The sequence below is a fragment of the Trifolium pratense genome, linkage group LG6, assembly GCF_020283565.1.
Source record: "Trifolium pratense cultivar HEN17-A07 linkage group LG6, ARS_RC_1.1, whole genome shotgun sequence".
NCBI classification, from domain to species: Eukaryota; Viridiplantae; Streptophyta; class Magnoliopsida; order Fabales; family Fabaceae; genus Trifolium; species Trifolium pratense.
Window position 1 is genome coordinate 5,414,249 of NC_060064.1, and position 18,181 is coordinate 5,432,429.

At 30.2% G+C, this 18,181-nt stretch overlaps 1 protein-coding gene across 1 annotated transcript; it reads right to left on the reverse strand.

The window, feature by feature from the left end:
- Positions 1 to 6,422: 6,422 nt before the first annotated feature.
- On the reverse strand, positions 6,423 to 7,924 carry LOC123890314 (E3 ubiquitin-protein ligase PUB22). Its single transcript, XM_045939896.1, has one exon. The coding sequence runs from the start codon at positions 7,733 to 7,735 to the stop codon at positions 6,482 to 6,484; it is 1,254 nt and encodes a 417-aa protein (XP_045795852.1). The 5' UTR covers positions 7,736 to 7,924; the 3' UTR covers positions 6,423 to 6,481.
- Between the last annotated feature and the right edge of the window lie 10,257 nt (positions 7,925 to 18,181).

The following is an 18,181-nucleotide window of genomic DNA, read 5'->3' on the forward strand; positions in this document are numbered from 1 at the left end:
TTAAACAAATAAGATTAAAAGAAGGAGATGAAAGAGCGGTAATTTTTTATTGACTTTCGGGAGAAATGCTCGGCTTGATAGCTCATCTGCAAGCCTTCTCTTGCTCGGACGATAGAAGCACACTCCAGAGACCTCGTCATGACAATGAAACATGTCGGCCCTAAAATCCGAAAAAGCGGAGGACCGCTCTCACGTTTGAGCAATTGAGGTCGTGAAGGGCATGCGAAAGGGGCACGGAGAAAGAAAAAAAAAAGAAGTGTAGAGGATAAGCAACCGAGCTCATTCCTTCGAATATGAAACATGGTATAATTATATACATGAACAAATATTGAATCAAGACTTTTATAAAAGTTAAACAAATTTTCAATCAAAATTGTGAAAATGCTCGCACTAGTACAAAAATGGATTTTAACTTCGGGTAAAAATGACTTTTCACGTCGGTTGGTGACCTAACGTAAAAACTGGTAACATTGTAAGTGAAGACATTTCACATTGGGTATTGGTTCCACCGATCGGTATGGAACATATGCATGAAATTATGATACGAGTATGATTGTGGTAATGGTGTTGGTATATAAAATGGAAAGACTGGTGAGCTTCTTGAATTTACCCACCACTAGGACAAAGTAAAAGTTACTACTAATATAGTAATATTATTGCAAAATTAATATATATTATAAAATAATTCATATTTTTTCTAACACTATTATTATCTGTTTTCTTTATTAATTTTTGTCATTTTTTTCCATCTTTAAGAGATTATAACTATGATCACTAACCGTTTGATATTTAATTTTTTTCTAAATTTTAACTTTCAAATAGTAATTTTTATTGTCAAAAATGTCATGGAAAATGAAGAAAATTATAATTGCATGGTTCGTACATATCATAATAAGTATGTCGTGATTGTGACAAATTTATTGTGATACCAAATATATTAAGTATTTTTTTTTACAAAAAGGGGGCAAAGCCCCAAAAGGGGGAAGAAATGAAAAAAATAGTATTTGAAGATCGTTAGGAGGATTCTCCAAAATATATAAATCGAAAATTATGAATATAATAAAAAGGAAAAGATACTACACTAAACTTGATATCTCATATATAAATTATTAAATACGATAAACGTCTGCACCCCTAACTTAAGGTTCTAGATCCATCACTCTTTAATATACCAGATTAAACTAAATTACTATTATCCAAAATTTATTCTAAAAACTCATAGTACACCCGTTAAAAGTTTTTTGTGTGAATAGTTTTCACTTCCCTCATTTTGATTTAAAACATATGAAAATTTTAAAAGAGTCATGCTAACATGTATTCCAAGAATATATGTTAAAAGTCAACAATTGATTTGAAGACATAAATACTATTTAAAGTATCATTAACATGTGCCATTAGGACATATGTTAACTTGACTCTATTAAATATACTGTATATACCGAATTAAATATACTATATATACGGAATTAACTTCAAATGTCTACATTTGAAGCCTTAAAATTCCACATTACTCTATACTAGTAATTTATAAGCACCCCACAGTTTTGTATGGCGTCAACATTTTTTAAGAGTTTTTGTTTACTACCCATCTTTATGAGTCTTACCCCATCAAAAAAAAATCTTTATAAGACTTATTAAACAGATAATTAGTTTATGTTATTGAGATGAGACTTATACAAGTGGTCAGCAGAAGGATACATACAAACATTTTTTTAAAAATTATTAATTAAATGTTTGATGGTCCTCAACACCATCCTTTAAAATCCAGAAGTAGATAGTTGGACCTAACCCCAAGTTGCATCAGGTCAGTGATCAATGTCCAACTCTATATACTCAGAAAGGTCTCATCTCTTAATCTTGGTCAGAAAATTATATTCAAATGTGTTTTTTTATGTCCACAGAAAACACATTTTGACCTTCAATGAACGGAATAGTAATAGCTGCCAAAATGGGATTTAATATTACTCACAACCACACGTTTTATAGATTAGAGCTTTTAGCTACCCCCACAATTACTTACTGTATTTTATTTTGAGTGGGGGCGGGGGTGAAGTGGGAGGTGTATTCAAAGTTTGAAAGTTTTGACAAACTGAAATTATTTGAAAAGAGTATTACCGACAAAATATTTGTGCAACACATGATCTTAGAGTAAACGTGTATTTTAATTTAATTAATTAATTCATTTATTTATTTTTTGAAAAAATTCATTTATTTATATAAAATTGAAAAAATTAATCCTATATAACAAAGAAACAAATCTAACATCTCATTATTCCTGCTATCTAAACTAGTTTTTTATTTAACAACAAATATATTATTAATAATAACCGCTCTCTGCACAAGATGAATAAAGGCGGGAAAATACGGAGCTACAAAACAAAAGCTAGTATGGTTGGAAAGTTCAGAAACAGAGAGAGTAAAAGATAGAAATCATCCACCTTTTATTTGAGAAAGTCATTTTGTAGAAAATAATAATATAGAGTACTTATAATTGAGTATAACACCAAGAAACAAATTTGAAAAATCTATCTAAATCCTCCAAAATTAGAGGACTTGTGTATTATGCAGAAACATAAACTCTTCAAATCCTTCCATTTACGCGCGGTCAAATGTGGGTGTAGTGTAGACAGGTCACGTGTAATCAGCACCGCGGAATCATTTGTTTTTAAAAAGATAGTTTAGATTTTAAGACAAAATTTTATTTTTTTTGTTTAATATTATATTTAACTTAATTATTGTTGATACATGACTAATCGCATTATACACTTGAATCCAACAATTTCTCTTCTCAAGTGCAAGTCTTCTACATCTTTTACGCACTACCATTATAATCAATGAAAACACACGTAGATACCTTTCGATACAAGAATTCTACATCATGGTCGAGTCTAGCTCTTCCACTAAGTCCAACCATAGTTTTGATAAAGGGTCCAGTAAACTTGAGAAGCAACAGCAAATTAGTCATATATTTGTAACCACCAAACCTGATCAAAACTTTGAGATATCGAATATATGAATCACGTCTCTTATACATGTTTAATATTCAATACATTCATAATTAATATGAGATACCGAATATATGAATCATGTCTCTTATACATGTCTAATATTCAACGCATTTATAATCAAGACCAACATTTTAACTCAATTAGTATCTTATTTTTAGAGGAGATTGTTATTCATTATGTAAAATGGTTGTTGTAGACGGTGAAGTTTTAATGGATTGAGTCGTTGAGGGGTGGCAAATTGGCATGTTCATGTGCACATTTATAATACTTTTTTTTATAACTCTCTGGTTCTCAGGGGAAATGAGTCATAGTAGTCTAGAGTTCGGCCGCGAGGTAAGTAAAGTTTGGCAAAAAAATTGTTCCACCCAGGAATCAAACCCGGATTCTCTCGAAATCCGACCTTTTTGGTGAAGCTCATTAACCACTTGCGTCCAATGACTTGATTTTTAATACTAATAATAATCTACTAGTGATTTAATTTGATTCTTTCATCATGGGCTCATTATTGGGCTCATTATTGCTTTCAAGCTTCAACGCCATTGGTAGTATTTTTCAGACGCCTGATTGATTCATTTATCTATTTATTTATTTATTTTATTTTATTTTGGTCAATATTTTTGCATGAAGAACTTTCTGGTTAAATATCGTATTATTATTATTATTATTATTATTATATTATTATTATTATTATTATTATTATTATTATTATTATTATTATTATTATTATTATTAGAGTTAATTTTTCTAAAACATTCACATAGTACTCTCCTAAGTGGTCTACGTACGCAAATTTATTAGAAAAGTCGACGATTTAAACTAAATTTGAGGAAAATGACCAACTTGAAACTTTTAAAAAATAAGGGACCAAATTGAAACCTAAAATAAACATAACAGATCAAATATGCAATTAATTCTAATTTTTAACAACCTAAAACCTTCTCAATCTATAATCTTTGTTTGATGATGGTGTTTTGAATTTTAAAATTTGTTAAACTCTTTTGATTGTATAAATAAGTAGTTTAATATAATTATATATGTCGATGTGGATTCAGTTTTCATTGTAGTCTCTTATTTAGTTGAGCCTTAATTATATTGGAAACATGACTATACTCTTGCATGTTATTTCTTGTTTAAAAATTTCTTCCAAAATTAAATATTAAAAAACAGAGTTTAAATATTTCTATATTCAAAATTTGGGTTGATAAAATTCCCTCCAAAAATTTGCCCAGACTCCCTAACAATCTTGGAGTCGCCTATGCGTATAACAACTTAATCATTCCTAGCTATTGTCAAAAAAAAAAAAAACTTAATCATTCCTAGCTAACCTAAGACTATCCCTTTTACGTCAAAATAAGAATGCCGCTAGATCTTCTGAGTACCAATAACGTTGAAATCATTACTACATCAACAAAAAATAAGCACCACAATCAACTTAAGTATATCTCTCTAGCTTTCTCTTTTGTCTTACTTCCACAATCAACTTGGAGTATTTATTTATGCAGAAGAAAATAAGCACCACACGAAATTCAAACTATTGTCAACAAAAAAATAATTCAAACTATTATCAATCGAGAAGGGAGCTACATGGTATTAGATAGAGCTGGGTATGTGGGTTAGCACGCCCCGTTTAACCCGCTCGCATAAACCCGCATATTAAACGGGGCGAACAAACCCGTCGGCAAATATAAACGAGTTATAATATTAAGCCCGAGTCCGGTCCGCATAAGCCCGCGGGTTAAACGGTTAACCCGCGAACTATTACCAAAAAAAATAAAAAATCAGTTTTTTCAAAAAATAAATTAAATTAGTAAAATATTAATATAATGAAAGCTTAAAAGAATATATTATTAATAATTTTATCTTATAACATATAAATTGTAACCAACAAATAAAAATAAATAAAGTTTGTGATATCATTGAGTTTATCTATCTTATCTTTGTAAATAATGCAACTAAAATCAAATTCAACTGATTCTTATCGTCATTTTTGTACCGTCCATTTTAGTGAGAAAAACTTTCTACGTGTACCCAAAAAAGCATAAAAAGATTAACAGATTAAACTTAACTAAATCACATCAAGGTAACCAAATTATTCAAAACATAATAGCGGAAAATACCCCCGAAAAAAATAACTACTCATTTGGACATGTATCTTTTAAATACTAACAAATGTATATACAGCTAAGACAAAGTAAAAGATAGTGAAAAAGAACAAAAGATTATAAGTAGAAGAACATGTCTGAATCCTGATGTTTTGTGTTGTGGTCTACTTGATTAAAATTGGAGTGTGTTGTTGCTTTTTATAATTAGGGTTTAGACTAAGTTTTTTTTTTTTTTTTGTGGTTAAAAAAGTTGAATTTGGACATGGACCAAGTTATTTATATCTGCTAAATTTTGTAATTAATTATATAAAAAAAAAGAAGGCGGGCCACGGGCTAACCCGCGAACCCGCGGATTTAACCCGCATAACCCGCGGTTTTAACGGTCCAACCCACACGGGCAAAAATGTAAGCGGGCCAAAAAAAGTTGGTCTTAAGTCCGTGCGGGCTGCGGGTTAAATGGATCAGTCCGCGGACCTTGGTTCGTATACCCGGCTCTAGTATTAGACCACCAAACCAACTAAAAACGAAACGATCCATCCCGTCAATCCCACAACTCTCTATTATTTCAAATGCACAACATATCGCACAACCCATTCATAGAAAGTACATGAATAACCAAAGATCGTTAAGAAGTCTCACATCGGTTGCGATATGACCTGACTAGTGTTTATAAACTAGAGACAATCCTCACTTTACAAGTCGGTTTTGTAAGGATGAGTTAGACTCAAAACTCAATTCTAAGATGGTGCCATGCATCCACATATAGAAGGATATAAGCAGTATCATTATCGTTATGATATATGAATAAAGAGTGATCAGAGAAGTGTGAGAGAAACCCAATGTGGTAACATAGTCAAATAACCGATTATCCCAAAAGCTTAAGCTATTAGGATAGAGCTACATCAATGGTTTTATATTATTTCTAACACGTCCCCTCACGCAAGAGCCCACTTGGGCTTGAAGCGTGGATAATGCATAGGCGCACCTACCATATGCTTAAATTCCACTTTTTAATTAGAAAGTGAGGGGAGCATAGATCGAACTTTAAACCACTTAATCATAGATTTAGAGTTAAAGATATAAAATGAGCATAAAGTGTGAATTATTCAATTAATCATTAAAGCAAAACCTGTGTCAATAATTTGTTGCACAGTGTACTCAATTGTCATTGTCAAGAACCATACATCAAAGTTAAATCAAATTGTTATCCAAATAAACTAGTTATACCTTTTATGAACAATATAATTGATTCCTCTATATCAGTCATTCCTAATTCTCTTTTCCAACTAATTCTATACATGGTTTCAAAAAATTTAAAATCAAAATTTAATTCATCTGGTCTAGAGGAAAATTAATTATACTAAACTAATTTCATACATAATTGGGGTATGAAGAAAGTAAATTACTAGGTATGCATGGAGAATTCCTCCAAGCCCTAGCATGCATCTTAAGTATCTCCCTAGCTTTCTCTTTTGTCTTACTTCCACAATCAACTTGAAGAACCAAACAAAGTTTAGCAACAACACCAAGTTTAAGCATTTCTTGAACAACATTAGGAGTTGCAGAGAATTTAGAAACAGACAACAGAATCCTCACAGCTCTATCATTCGCGAGCGTCGAAACCCTTAGAATCTTCTTAGAAACAACAGCTAGACCAGCTGCATGTTTCAAAAGTTCAGCTCTTCCTTCAGCACATTGACAAAGATTCTCCAACAAAACCAACATCATTTCATTTGGTTTTCTGTCTTTGAAATTTTCTAATAAAAGTTCTATCAAAACAGGAACTGTTCCTGCTTCAACACCTCTGATTCTGTTTCTTCCCCATGGACAAAGTTCAATCAATGTCTGAAGTGCTGCTTTTGATACCTTTTGAGATATTTGATCCTTCAAAACTTGAACCAGTTCAACAAACAGTTCGGTTTTTTGATGTAGTAACTGCACTGCTTCTGCTACTTGTGACATAGATTTTAACAAAAAAACTGCATAAGCTCTTGATTCAAAGAAACCTTTCTGCATAACTTTTGTTAATGACTCAATAAATTCGCCGTTTCTAAAAGCCAGAAGATTCTTCAATCCAGTCTCGGAAACATGAAGATTATGAAGTATACTTAATGCTTCATCAACAGGATTAACATTAATCTCAGACAATAATGATGCAGGATCATTGTTTATTACAACAGAAGCTAAAAACTCAACAACACCTGCATCTTCCATGATACGTTTATTTGTTTCACTTCCAGAAGCAATGGATTTAAGTCTTTTAAGACAATTAATCTGAATGGTGAGAGATGAATGAGAAGCTTCTTTGATTAGTTTTGTGATTTGGGTTTTGTTGGTTGGTGGTTTTGGTGTTGGAATTCTTTCAACTCCTTGTGAAGCATTTAATGTGCACCATGCTTGGATCAATCTTCTAAGTGTATGATTTGGTGTAAGATCAGTGTAATCTGATAACTCTTGTTTTGTAACAGGACATGTTTTGTTTTTCTTTGAAATCAACCATTTTTCGATACTTTCTCTGTCGTAAGTTATACCGGTTGAAACGGTTACCGGATCCTTCATGATTTCTAATGATATAGGACAAACAAAGAATGAAGGAACATCGATCTCGATCTCGTCATGATCCATTTTTTCTTGTAAATGAATGAAACTAATTAAGTACTTGACTCAAGTGGTTACTGATCTGATTAGTCTTTGCAGTTGCAAGCAAGTGAAATATTTGGAGGTGAAATATGAATATGAAGTAGTAAGATGGTATATTGATGATATGATTTTGGAGATTGTTTGTGATGGGTTTGTGAGTTTTGCAATGAAGAAATGAGAGAGGGGTTGGTCTTATTTATACAAAGAAGCGTGTGTTAAATGTGGAATATGTTGAGAATTTGGGATTAGTCAAAACACGGAAAAAAGTAATAGAGCCTCCATTCAAGAGAGAGAGAGAGAGAGTGTGTGCTATGACTATTCTACATTTATGTGGAATGGAATGGCTCAACTAGTAACAACTTTAATTTACTTAGTCGTCAACGCCAACTAGACAAAAATGAAAAATATACAAACATAGAGTATTAATATTATAATAGGCACATGGGGGATATGTTGTTTGACAGCTTCTATGTCGATAATAGCTTAGTAACTTAATTCATGTATACATGCAAGTGTTTTTTTTTTTTGACAAAATATACATGCAAGTGTTTTGTTTGTGTATTTTTGTAAGGGTCTTGTTAACATGTGTCCTTAAGAATTGAGTCGAGCAGAAGAAATTAGATACCAACAATATTATTATGACATACTAAGATTCATATATTCCCACAATTGCGATGGGAGGAAGGTAGAACCACTTGATGTTAGAACTACCCTTAAATCAGAATAAATAGTGGTAAAAGTAAAAAAAAATAAAATCTAATTTATATAAAATTTTGCTTCTTGTTTTGTCTGTTATGTCAATACCCTAGTGACTAATCACATGCATGCATTTTAATTAAGTGTGGAGAAATAATAAAAAATCTTAATTTGAATTTAGACACCTACAAATTAGCATTCATATAACTATTAATTAAATTGTACTTATGAGACTTGTATGTTTGATATTTAATATAACATGAGAATATTCAACAGTTAGATTGAAAATATTGAATGTTTATATATAGTGAATTATTAAAAAGTGTAGTTTTACGTACTTTTTTTTGTTTGACAATAAAAGTAAATTTACTTAGAATTATCGTAACTTGATCCCTTCTCATTTCAATATTATATTCAAAAGTAAAAATATCAATATAAAAAAGTAAAAATATTACTTTAAAGAATTTTTTTTTGAACCATATTACTTTAAAGAATTGAAACTTCGTAATTTACCAAAATTCTCTACATAAAAATCAAACAACTGGTTGTTTAAAAGTCACATTCCATCTATTGTAAAAAAAAGTCACATTCCATCTCTATTAATCCGTATGAATCAAGTGGACCGGCACTTATTCTCAACGTTCATTAACTAGTCTTTAAGTATAAAGGTTTTAACTTGTTCAAAAAAAGAGTTTACATTTTTTTAAAAGAAAAACTTCTAGTATACTAGTAGTATAAATATGGAGTGTTAAAAGTTTGGACAACACTTCGACACCTCATATAAACCTCATATAACGTGTCTAGTAGCTATCAACTAAACTACTTTTACATGAGAATTAAAAATCAAGATTTTGATGACATAATATTAGGTTTGTAAAAAAAAATGACATAATATTGGGAATATTACATATTTAATATATACTCCCTCTGTCCCATATTATAAGCAAAAAAATATTTTTACACTTATTAAGAAAAATGATAATTTGAAGTATAACATTTTATGTTTTTCTTGAAATAAGTTTCATGGGAAGAAGTAAAAATAATTTTTATTTGTTATTGATTATGGGGAAAAGAAGATAGAGAGTGAATTAAATGTAATTTCTATTTAATTTCATGAGAATAAGTAAAAATATATCTTGAAAATGATAAAAATTAGTTTTTTTAATTGCTTATAATTTGAGATATGAAAATGTGATTTTTTTTCTTCTTCTTATAATACGAGACGGAGGGAGCATAGACATAATAAATGGTTCTGTATGTTTAATTTTTATATTTTAAATAAATTAACATTTTATAAACATTCATCATGTATAATTCTTTTTTTTTTATAGATACAAAATTCTATAAAAGAAAAAACTAATGAATGTCTATAAAATATTGATTTAAAAATCTTATCAAAGAAAAATATTGATTTAAAATTGTTTTGTACTAGACATTTGAGATGGACTTAGTCCAATGTCACATCCATCGACCTAGTGTCAAATTTATCGGTTTATATATACAACCTTTCGCACCTCACAATATATGTCTCACTTCTCGACCTCCACCTCAAGGTATAATGATTTTGGTGTCGAAGTGTTCTCTGTAGCTACCCCCTTTTTTTTGCATCGTCGGTCATTTTCACGCTCGAATTCCGACCTCTTGCTCAGAACATTCCTTCCATCGGTCCATCAAGCGAGTTCTATATCCTACAATATCTTTTATTTTCTTCCGATAAAACTTAAGATATGTTACGAACAAAAATAATAAAAAGAAACACCCAGAAAATATTTGATATATTCGTTATATATCTTTAAGGCTTTTGAACTCTCATAAATTTTCTACTTTATCATAAAAAAATCATTTAAATTTTTAATTGATATTAAAAAGTCCTTTTAATAAATTTTCTTAACAAGTTAACAAAAAATTCCTTCTTTTTTTTTTACAAAAAATCTATCAATTTTTTATTATAATTAATAACAATAACACTTTTTTTTTTCCTTTCACCATCAGTTTAATCTGATTCGAGGGTCAGTTATGGAATCAAGTGGTTTCAGTCCCTCCCGATCGCAGTTACAGGGGATCGAACCGTGATCCTCCCTACTAAGTTCAGCGTCAATCATCACTGAACCAACTAACGATTGATAAAAAACACTTTTTTAAAACAATTGAAGTATAAAAGTTTTACATAACAGATATACATTATAAATAAATTTTTAATTTTCTTAACCAGTACGTGTGAATTCACTAAATAAACTTTAATATTTAGGGTTTTGCTAACTAGTGCCCCCGGGACACTTTTTAAGCATTCCATTAAAAGAAACTTTTAATTCAAAAAATTAAACACTCCAATTTCCAATGCGTTGACTTTACGTATTTCCATAAAAATTCAATAAAAAACTTACTATTTAAGGGCTTAAAGAGTGCCTCGGGGGCACTATTTAGCATTTGCCTAATATTTATGCATGTGTGTCTATAAATATTTGAAAAAGAAATGTAATTAACTTCTTTAAGTAATAATACTAACTTACTAAGTATCAAGGCATATTTAGTCAAAAAAAGAAGAAGGTATCAGGACATATTGTTTATTCAAAAGGAAAAGTATCACGATATTGTTTATAAAAAAAAATAAAAAAGAAGAAGAAGTAGAAGAAAGTGTATGACGATTAGTTAAAAGGAATTGCAGTTTGATCTGAATTGTTTGTTTGTATTTGGCTGCTGGTCGACAAAGATAAAAGTTGATTGACTTTGTTCGAAAAATAAAAAACAAGTTTATTATAATTCCACCATGTTGTGTTATACGTGATGTACTGATGGAAAGGATAAAGAAAACAACAAAAAACGCAAGTGGCTGTGGAAGATTCCGTTTTACTGTTCCACAATCGGAAAGGCCGACTAAAATGTTACTCCCACCTTCCCTTAATATAAGTTGTCATGAGAGTTTTTCATGCATATTAAGAAAAATTGATAGTGTAATAAATATGTATTTTTTGTATATTAAAATTATTAAATTGTTTTTAATGAAAAGATGTATTTGTAGTTGACTTTTCGGATTTTAATTTAAAATAGAGTTATGTTCGGAAAAGTAATAATAAATGTGTCTAAGGAATTGAAAATAGACTTATATTTAGAAACAAATTTTATATTTGAAAGGATGCTTATTAGGGACGGAGGGAGTATTAGCTAGCTCATGGCATCAAATCGGTGTGCCTTGTTAGAAGTCACACATTGGCTAGAGATATGACATAGATAACATTTATAAGTGTAGTGCAAACCTCAACTCTCAAGCTAGCTTTTGTGTTTGAGTATATGCCTCCTAAATTCTAATATGGTATCAGAACCTATATCCTAGATCCATTTGTTGTTTGTTGTGGAGACCTCCCATATTTGCGGCACCCATTGTTGTTGATTCCACGTTCCAGCTTGTTCAGTCCTGGACGTGAGGGGGTGTGTTAGAAGTACCACATTGGCTAGAGATATGACATAGATAGCATTTATAAGTGTAGTGTAAACCTCAACTCTCAAGTTAGCTTTTGTGGTTGAGTATAAGTCGTCCAAATTCTAATATGCCTCTCAAGCTACCTTAGAGACTTTCTCCTTCATCCCTTTCTTGTGAGTTTGAGGTATCGTATTTTGTCCCGCATGTGATTTAATTAGTATATATGATAATTATTTTGAAATTTTTATCAGTTATAATTTGTCCTATCTGATAGCACAGTGTTTGATTTATTTAGTACATTATAATTATTTAAGTATAGATTAATGTAAATTTTGATATTAAAGTTATCCGGTATATGGTAGTTAAAATTTATCCCGTGTAAAATAGTTTTTTTTGGAAAAAATTAGTTAAAATTTGTCTCACATATGTTAATTGTTTTGAAATGTTTATCAGTGATAATTTGTCTCGTATATGATGGTTATTTGGAAATTTATGTCAGTTATAACTTATCCCATGTAAAATAGTTTTTTTGAAAAAAAAATTAGTTAAAATTAGTCTCATATATAATAATTTTTTTTGAAATTCTTATCAGTAATAATTTGTCCCGTATATGATATTTAAAATTTATATCAGTTAGAATTTATCACGTGTAAAATGTATAGATTATATTCTATTAAAAAAAAATGTATAAAATGAGAGAGAAATGAGAAGTTATAAAGAATATAATTCATGAAATTTGAATTCAAATTTCAAATTGTTCTTTGGTGGGAAAATAAGGAGTTGAATATGAGTATGACCCATTGAATAAGTGTATGACAAAGTTGAAAAGATGACAATGGTATGTGACAATTGCATTTAATATTTGACATAAAAAATAGTTTGGTTGATTTGGTTTCAAAAGCAACTAAATTTGTTTTCATATAACCATGACTTGCCAAAAAACAACTTTTTTTCTCACAAGTTTACAAAATGGCTTGGTTGACTCACAATATGGCTCGGTTTAGTTACACAAATTTTGGACATCAAATATCCTTACTTTATACACATAGCAACATTTGAAGCAAGATTATTTGTGAGTTTTTCAGAACAATCAACTTTCTTATATATATATATTAGATTTTGACTATTGTAATTAAAAGAACAAAAACTAAAAAACCACTTATATGTACTTAGGTTTTTAAAAGAAATAATAAGTTGAAAGTGCAAATGCATCCCTAGCATCCAACAAACTAACAGAGTAAATAATTTGAAAGTGCAAATGTTATGCTATTTTGTGTGCAATAAACACGAACAAAACGAGTTTGAAAGAAAAAGGATATAGTAACGATAAAAAGGAAAACGGCAGGGGAAAAGGAAAGCAGTGGGTAGAGAAAATTAAAGAAAAGAAAATTGTTGGTGATGATGATTCTATTAATGACGCAGGTAGTGACTGTCGGCTATGAAATATGTCACGTGCTGGCTAAACTAAAAGTCAACATATTAAACGCATCGAAATTCGACCTTATCCGGGATATGGATCATCATGTGTTGAGTTTGTTTTGAACATTACGATATTGCGATAGCACGACTCTATTACTAGTTATATTAATTTTTAATTTTTTTTTATTAATAAGTTTAAATCAATGGGCCATAAATATTGTTTAACATTTTTTTTAATAATATTATTGACCGCATGTAATAGATTAAAATAAGGGTCTTGTTAACATGTGCCATAAGGGCACATGAGGACACATGTTAAGATATACCAAAATAGAAATTCAACATTTAATGATACAAGAAATTTAATGTTTCAAAAGTCAAAATGCACAAATTAGCATTTAATAATTTCTATTTTTGTTTCCTTAACATGTGCCTTAAGGGCACAAGTTAACATTCTCTTTAAAATAAATGATTGAGAACATTCATTAGGTTCATCAACATTCGAATTATATTGAATGAGTTCATGTTCTTCGAGAAGTTAATCAATCGACAGATCAGATGGTGAATTATCCCTTAATGCTGATTTTTTATTTTTTGAACAACCCTTAATATGCTGATTTTAAAACTTGTAATGTTGTTCCTAGTTTTATTTCCTTATCTTTTTGGACTGACAATGTTTGCACCAGTTTTTTTTCGTGGTTTCCTATATTGTCTAGGTATGGGTACGACACCGGTATCCGGTACTGGTACTAGTACGCGGTACGATATTTTTAGAAAATTTAAGGTACGGGTACGTTAGTATAAAATATGAGAAAAATTATTTTTAAGTGAATTATTATCATCATGTTTTGGAGATTAAATTTTTTTTGTCTATTGTCTCAACTATTTTCATAAAAAATGAGAGATAATTGAAATATAATAAAAGATTATAATATTTTAATAGATTTTTCAACATCCAATATGTTTTTTCTGTATTCATCATCCTAAATCAACCAAATAAAAATGGGTACGGAATCGGTGCGTACCATACGAGTACCATGAAGTATCCGGTACTGATACGTACCTGGTATGGGTACTTCACCATTTTAGGAGTACTCATGCTACATAGATGGTTTCTAATCCACTCTTCTAGGGAGGTTGCCCCTTTTGTTCATAAAAAAAAATGGTTGAGAATTGAGATTGCTCAAAATCATCCAGCCACTTGTGAAAAATTGAATCCAAACTTATTCAATGCTAGGTTTTTTTAGAAACTGAGTGAATATTATTAGGGTTATGCTAACCGGTGCCCCCGGGGCACTGGTTAAGGAAACTAAAAAGGGAAATTTTTAAATTGAAAATAATACTTTTTAGACTTTCGAGGCGTTGACTGCACAAAGTTCAATGTCATATTACTATATTTGCTTCCTTAAATAGTGCCCCCGAGGCACTGTTTAGCATTTTCCATATTATTATCATAATTTTTTAGAAGTTGTTGAGGTGTTTGTTTGTGCACTTAGTGTAATTGTATCACAGTTTTGCTTTGCACCACCTAGTAGTTAAATGTGGTTGCTTTTCCTTTGTCGATTGGTGTTTTTTTTTTGTATGTGTACCTTAACTTAAGGCATATCTTATGTCTTTTAGAAATCAAGGACAGAAATCAAGGACACAAATGGTGCAATTCTATAGAATAAATCTTGTTCAAGTAAGGTAGTATATCTTATGTCCTTTAATAAAGTGACTAATTTATTTTCGGTATAAAATTCTTTGCAATACAAATAAGGAACCAGTTTATCTTCGATATAAAAAAGTTAAATTAAAGAATAATTTAAATATTATTTTTGTTATGAATTAAATTGGACGTCAAAATATTGTGAGACTTAAAAGAGTCTTGCCCATAATTAAAATTCTAATTGCACGTTTTAATACAAAGATAGTCTTTCATTTTTAAAACATTAAACTTTATAATTCTCAAGTGTTCACACTTATTAAAATTTTGGTTCAAATTCAGATTGTTGACCTCAAACATGGTGACATTAAACATGTTTTTTTGCCACCAAAAGTTTTTAAGCTCAATAAACACTACTACCATGGCACCATTAAACATGTTGGCATAATAATGCTTATAAAAAAAATGTTGGCATAGCAAAACCATTGTGATTGACATGAAGGAAAATATTAAAAAGCGTTCTTGGAATAATGGTTAAGGAAATAAAAATTGTAATATAATCTTGAAAGTTGTACACTTAAAAAAAAAAATCTTTTCTACTTAAATTATTTGTTTTTATTATTATTATTTTGTTTCCTTAATATTGTCTCTGACAAAATGAATAGATGTCGGGAAAGACGAAACTACAAAATAAATGCGTCGTATATAAGCGGAACACCAATGAAAAAGCTAAAAACAGACACTACCTAGTACACACTACACAGTCACCAGACCACCAAAGAGGACCATCAACCCGACCCAAAAAGATGCCCTAAGACTATAACTACCGATCTCGAATCAAAAGTGATCGGCCCATCAGAATACAAAAAGTAGTTTCGCGAGCCAAAAATTAATGGGGCAACGGTGGAATGAAATCATATGCAGCTAAGTCCCCAGCTTGCAGTCCGCTCCAAACAGTCAACACTGATGCGGAAAAAGTCGACAAGATACAAAGAAACCTTCAAATCTCAGCAGATTTGGAAAACATATCAGAGCTAAAAAACGAATCCAAGAATGATTTTTTTTTTCTTTTATAAATTCATTTTTTGTTTCTTTTACGGGCTCCCTCCACCAAAGATAATCTTATTCGAAACACTCACATACATTTTTCTCAGTTGGAATTCAAACTTTAATTCGACATATTTTGAATGCTAGTCTTGATCCACATTAGTTAATTTTATTTCTCTCATAAGTTGTTTAAATTTTTTTTTTCAATGAAAAAAGGAGAATTTTTTTAGCATTGCATATAAAATAAAGGGGATGCACAATCGGAACAGTTGGATGCACTAGAAATTCTGTTGAAGGATTTACCCGCCCATTTGATTACTCAAATTTTATTTTGTTGTCTATCATTTTTCAGTGTCGATTTTTTTAGATAGTTATCCAAACTTTTTGAAATTTAATTAGAAAATAAGCAAATATAATTGTTCATATCTTAGCATAGGAAGTTTGTATTATGGGTCTGTTTGGTAAAAATAAGCTATAAGCTAGCTGATAGCTGAAAAGCTAGCTGATAGCTGAAAAACTAGCTTATAGCTGATAGCTGAAAAGCTAGCTTATTGAAATTAAAGTGTTTGGTAAAATTAGCTTTTAAAGTGGTTATTAAATATAAAATTACATAATTGATAGTGGGTAGTTTATTTTTTAGAGTGGGTAGTTATTAAATTAAAGGGTAAAAATGGAATAAAGTGTAAAAAGCTATAAGCTATAAGCTCAAATGCTACTTGAAATAGCATCTGAAAAAAAGCTACAAGCTAGTACAAAAAGCTTGTTACCAAACACCTCTAATTTTTTGAAACAAGCTTATAAGCTCATATAATAAGCTATAAGCTAGCTTATTTGTGTTACCAAACAGAGCCTATGTGTTCATCACCACTGTTTTGACTTTTTAGTCAATGGTGGAACTATCTGCAGATTGACACGGGCCGAGGCCCACTCGGAGTTTTTTTATATGTGAAATTATAAAATTATCCTTAAACAAAACAAAAAAAATCATACGTCCTTGTCATCTCTCTCTCTCTCTCTCTCTCTCTCTCTCTCTCTCTCTCTCTCTCTCTCTCTCTCTCTCTCTCTCAATTCAGACAAGAACCATCAACAAAAACACAACTCATTCTTCTTCTCTTCTTCGATCGACGAGGTAACTTTGTTGTTAGGAAGTTAAATTGAATTATCGCTTAATTTATTGTTGGATACTTTCAAATTGAATTGAGTTATTGTTGATTTATTGTTTGTCAAGAACTTTGAATTGAGAATGTTGTTAATTGATTTGTTGTTGTTGGGTACTCTAAAATTGAAATGAGTTATTGATTTGTTATTGCTATGAATTGAATTGTGAACAATGTTGAATTGTTTATTGATGTTCTCTTTATTTATACAAGTGCTCATCACATAAATATGCTTTTAAAAATATAAAAACATGCTTTTAGTTTTTAAGTGTTTTTTTTTCTTAATTAATCTATTGGTCCCTTAAAGACATTTTAGGTTTTACAATGGTCCCTTAAAGAAAAAAGGTCCGGATTTGTCCCTTAAAGAAAAAAAGGCCCGAATTGGTCCCTTAAAGACATATATTTTTGTCATATTGGTCATTTCCGTTAAATTTTAACTCCAAATATAACAAAAAATTCCAATGGTTAAAATTTTAAAAATTAATAAGGTTTTTGATGGACCACTTACATTTAATGACATCCACAATTCAATCTACTAAAACTAATGTTTTTTGTAAAAAAATTGACGGAAATGACCAATTGAGAAACGAATGTGTCTTTAAGGGACCAATCCTGACCTTTTTTTTTTAAGGGACCATTGTGAAACCTAAAATATCTTTAAGGGACCAAAAGACTAATTAAGCCTTTTTTTTTACCGGCTTTTAGTTTTTAAGTTATAATGTTATAGTACTATTTTACGTTATTGAACTTAGTTTGTTACGTGATTTTTGATTTGGTTTGAATTAGAAATTTTATGTTTAATGTATCAGAGTTTTTATTTTATATTGACTTATGAATTTTTATTTTTTTTAGTGTGTGAAATTAGGGAATATTGAGCAATTATTTATATATTAATTAAAATATATATATTTAATTAAAAATGGTCCGACCCGGTTGAACTCCGGTCCGACCAATTGAACCTTAAATCGATAAGCTCATCGGTTCGATGACCGGTCCGGTTCTGACAACCTTGATGTTTATTGATGTTCTCTTTATTTATACAAGTGCTC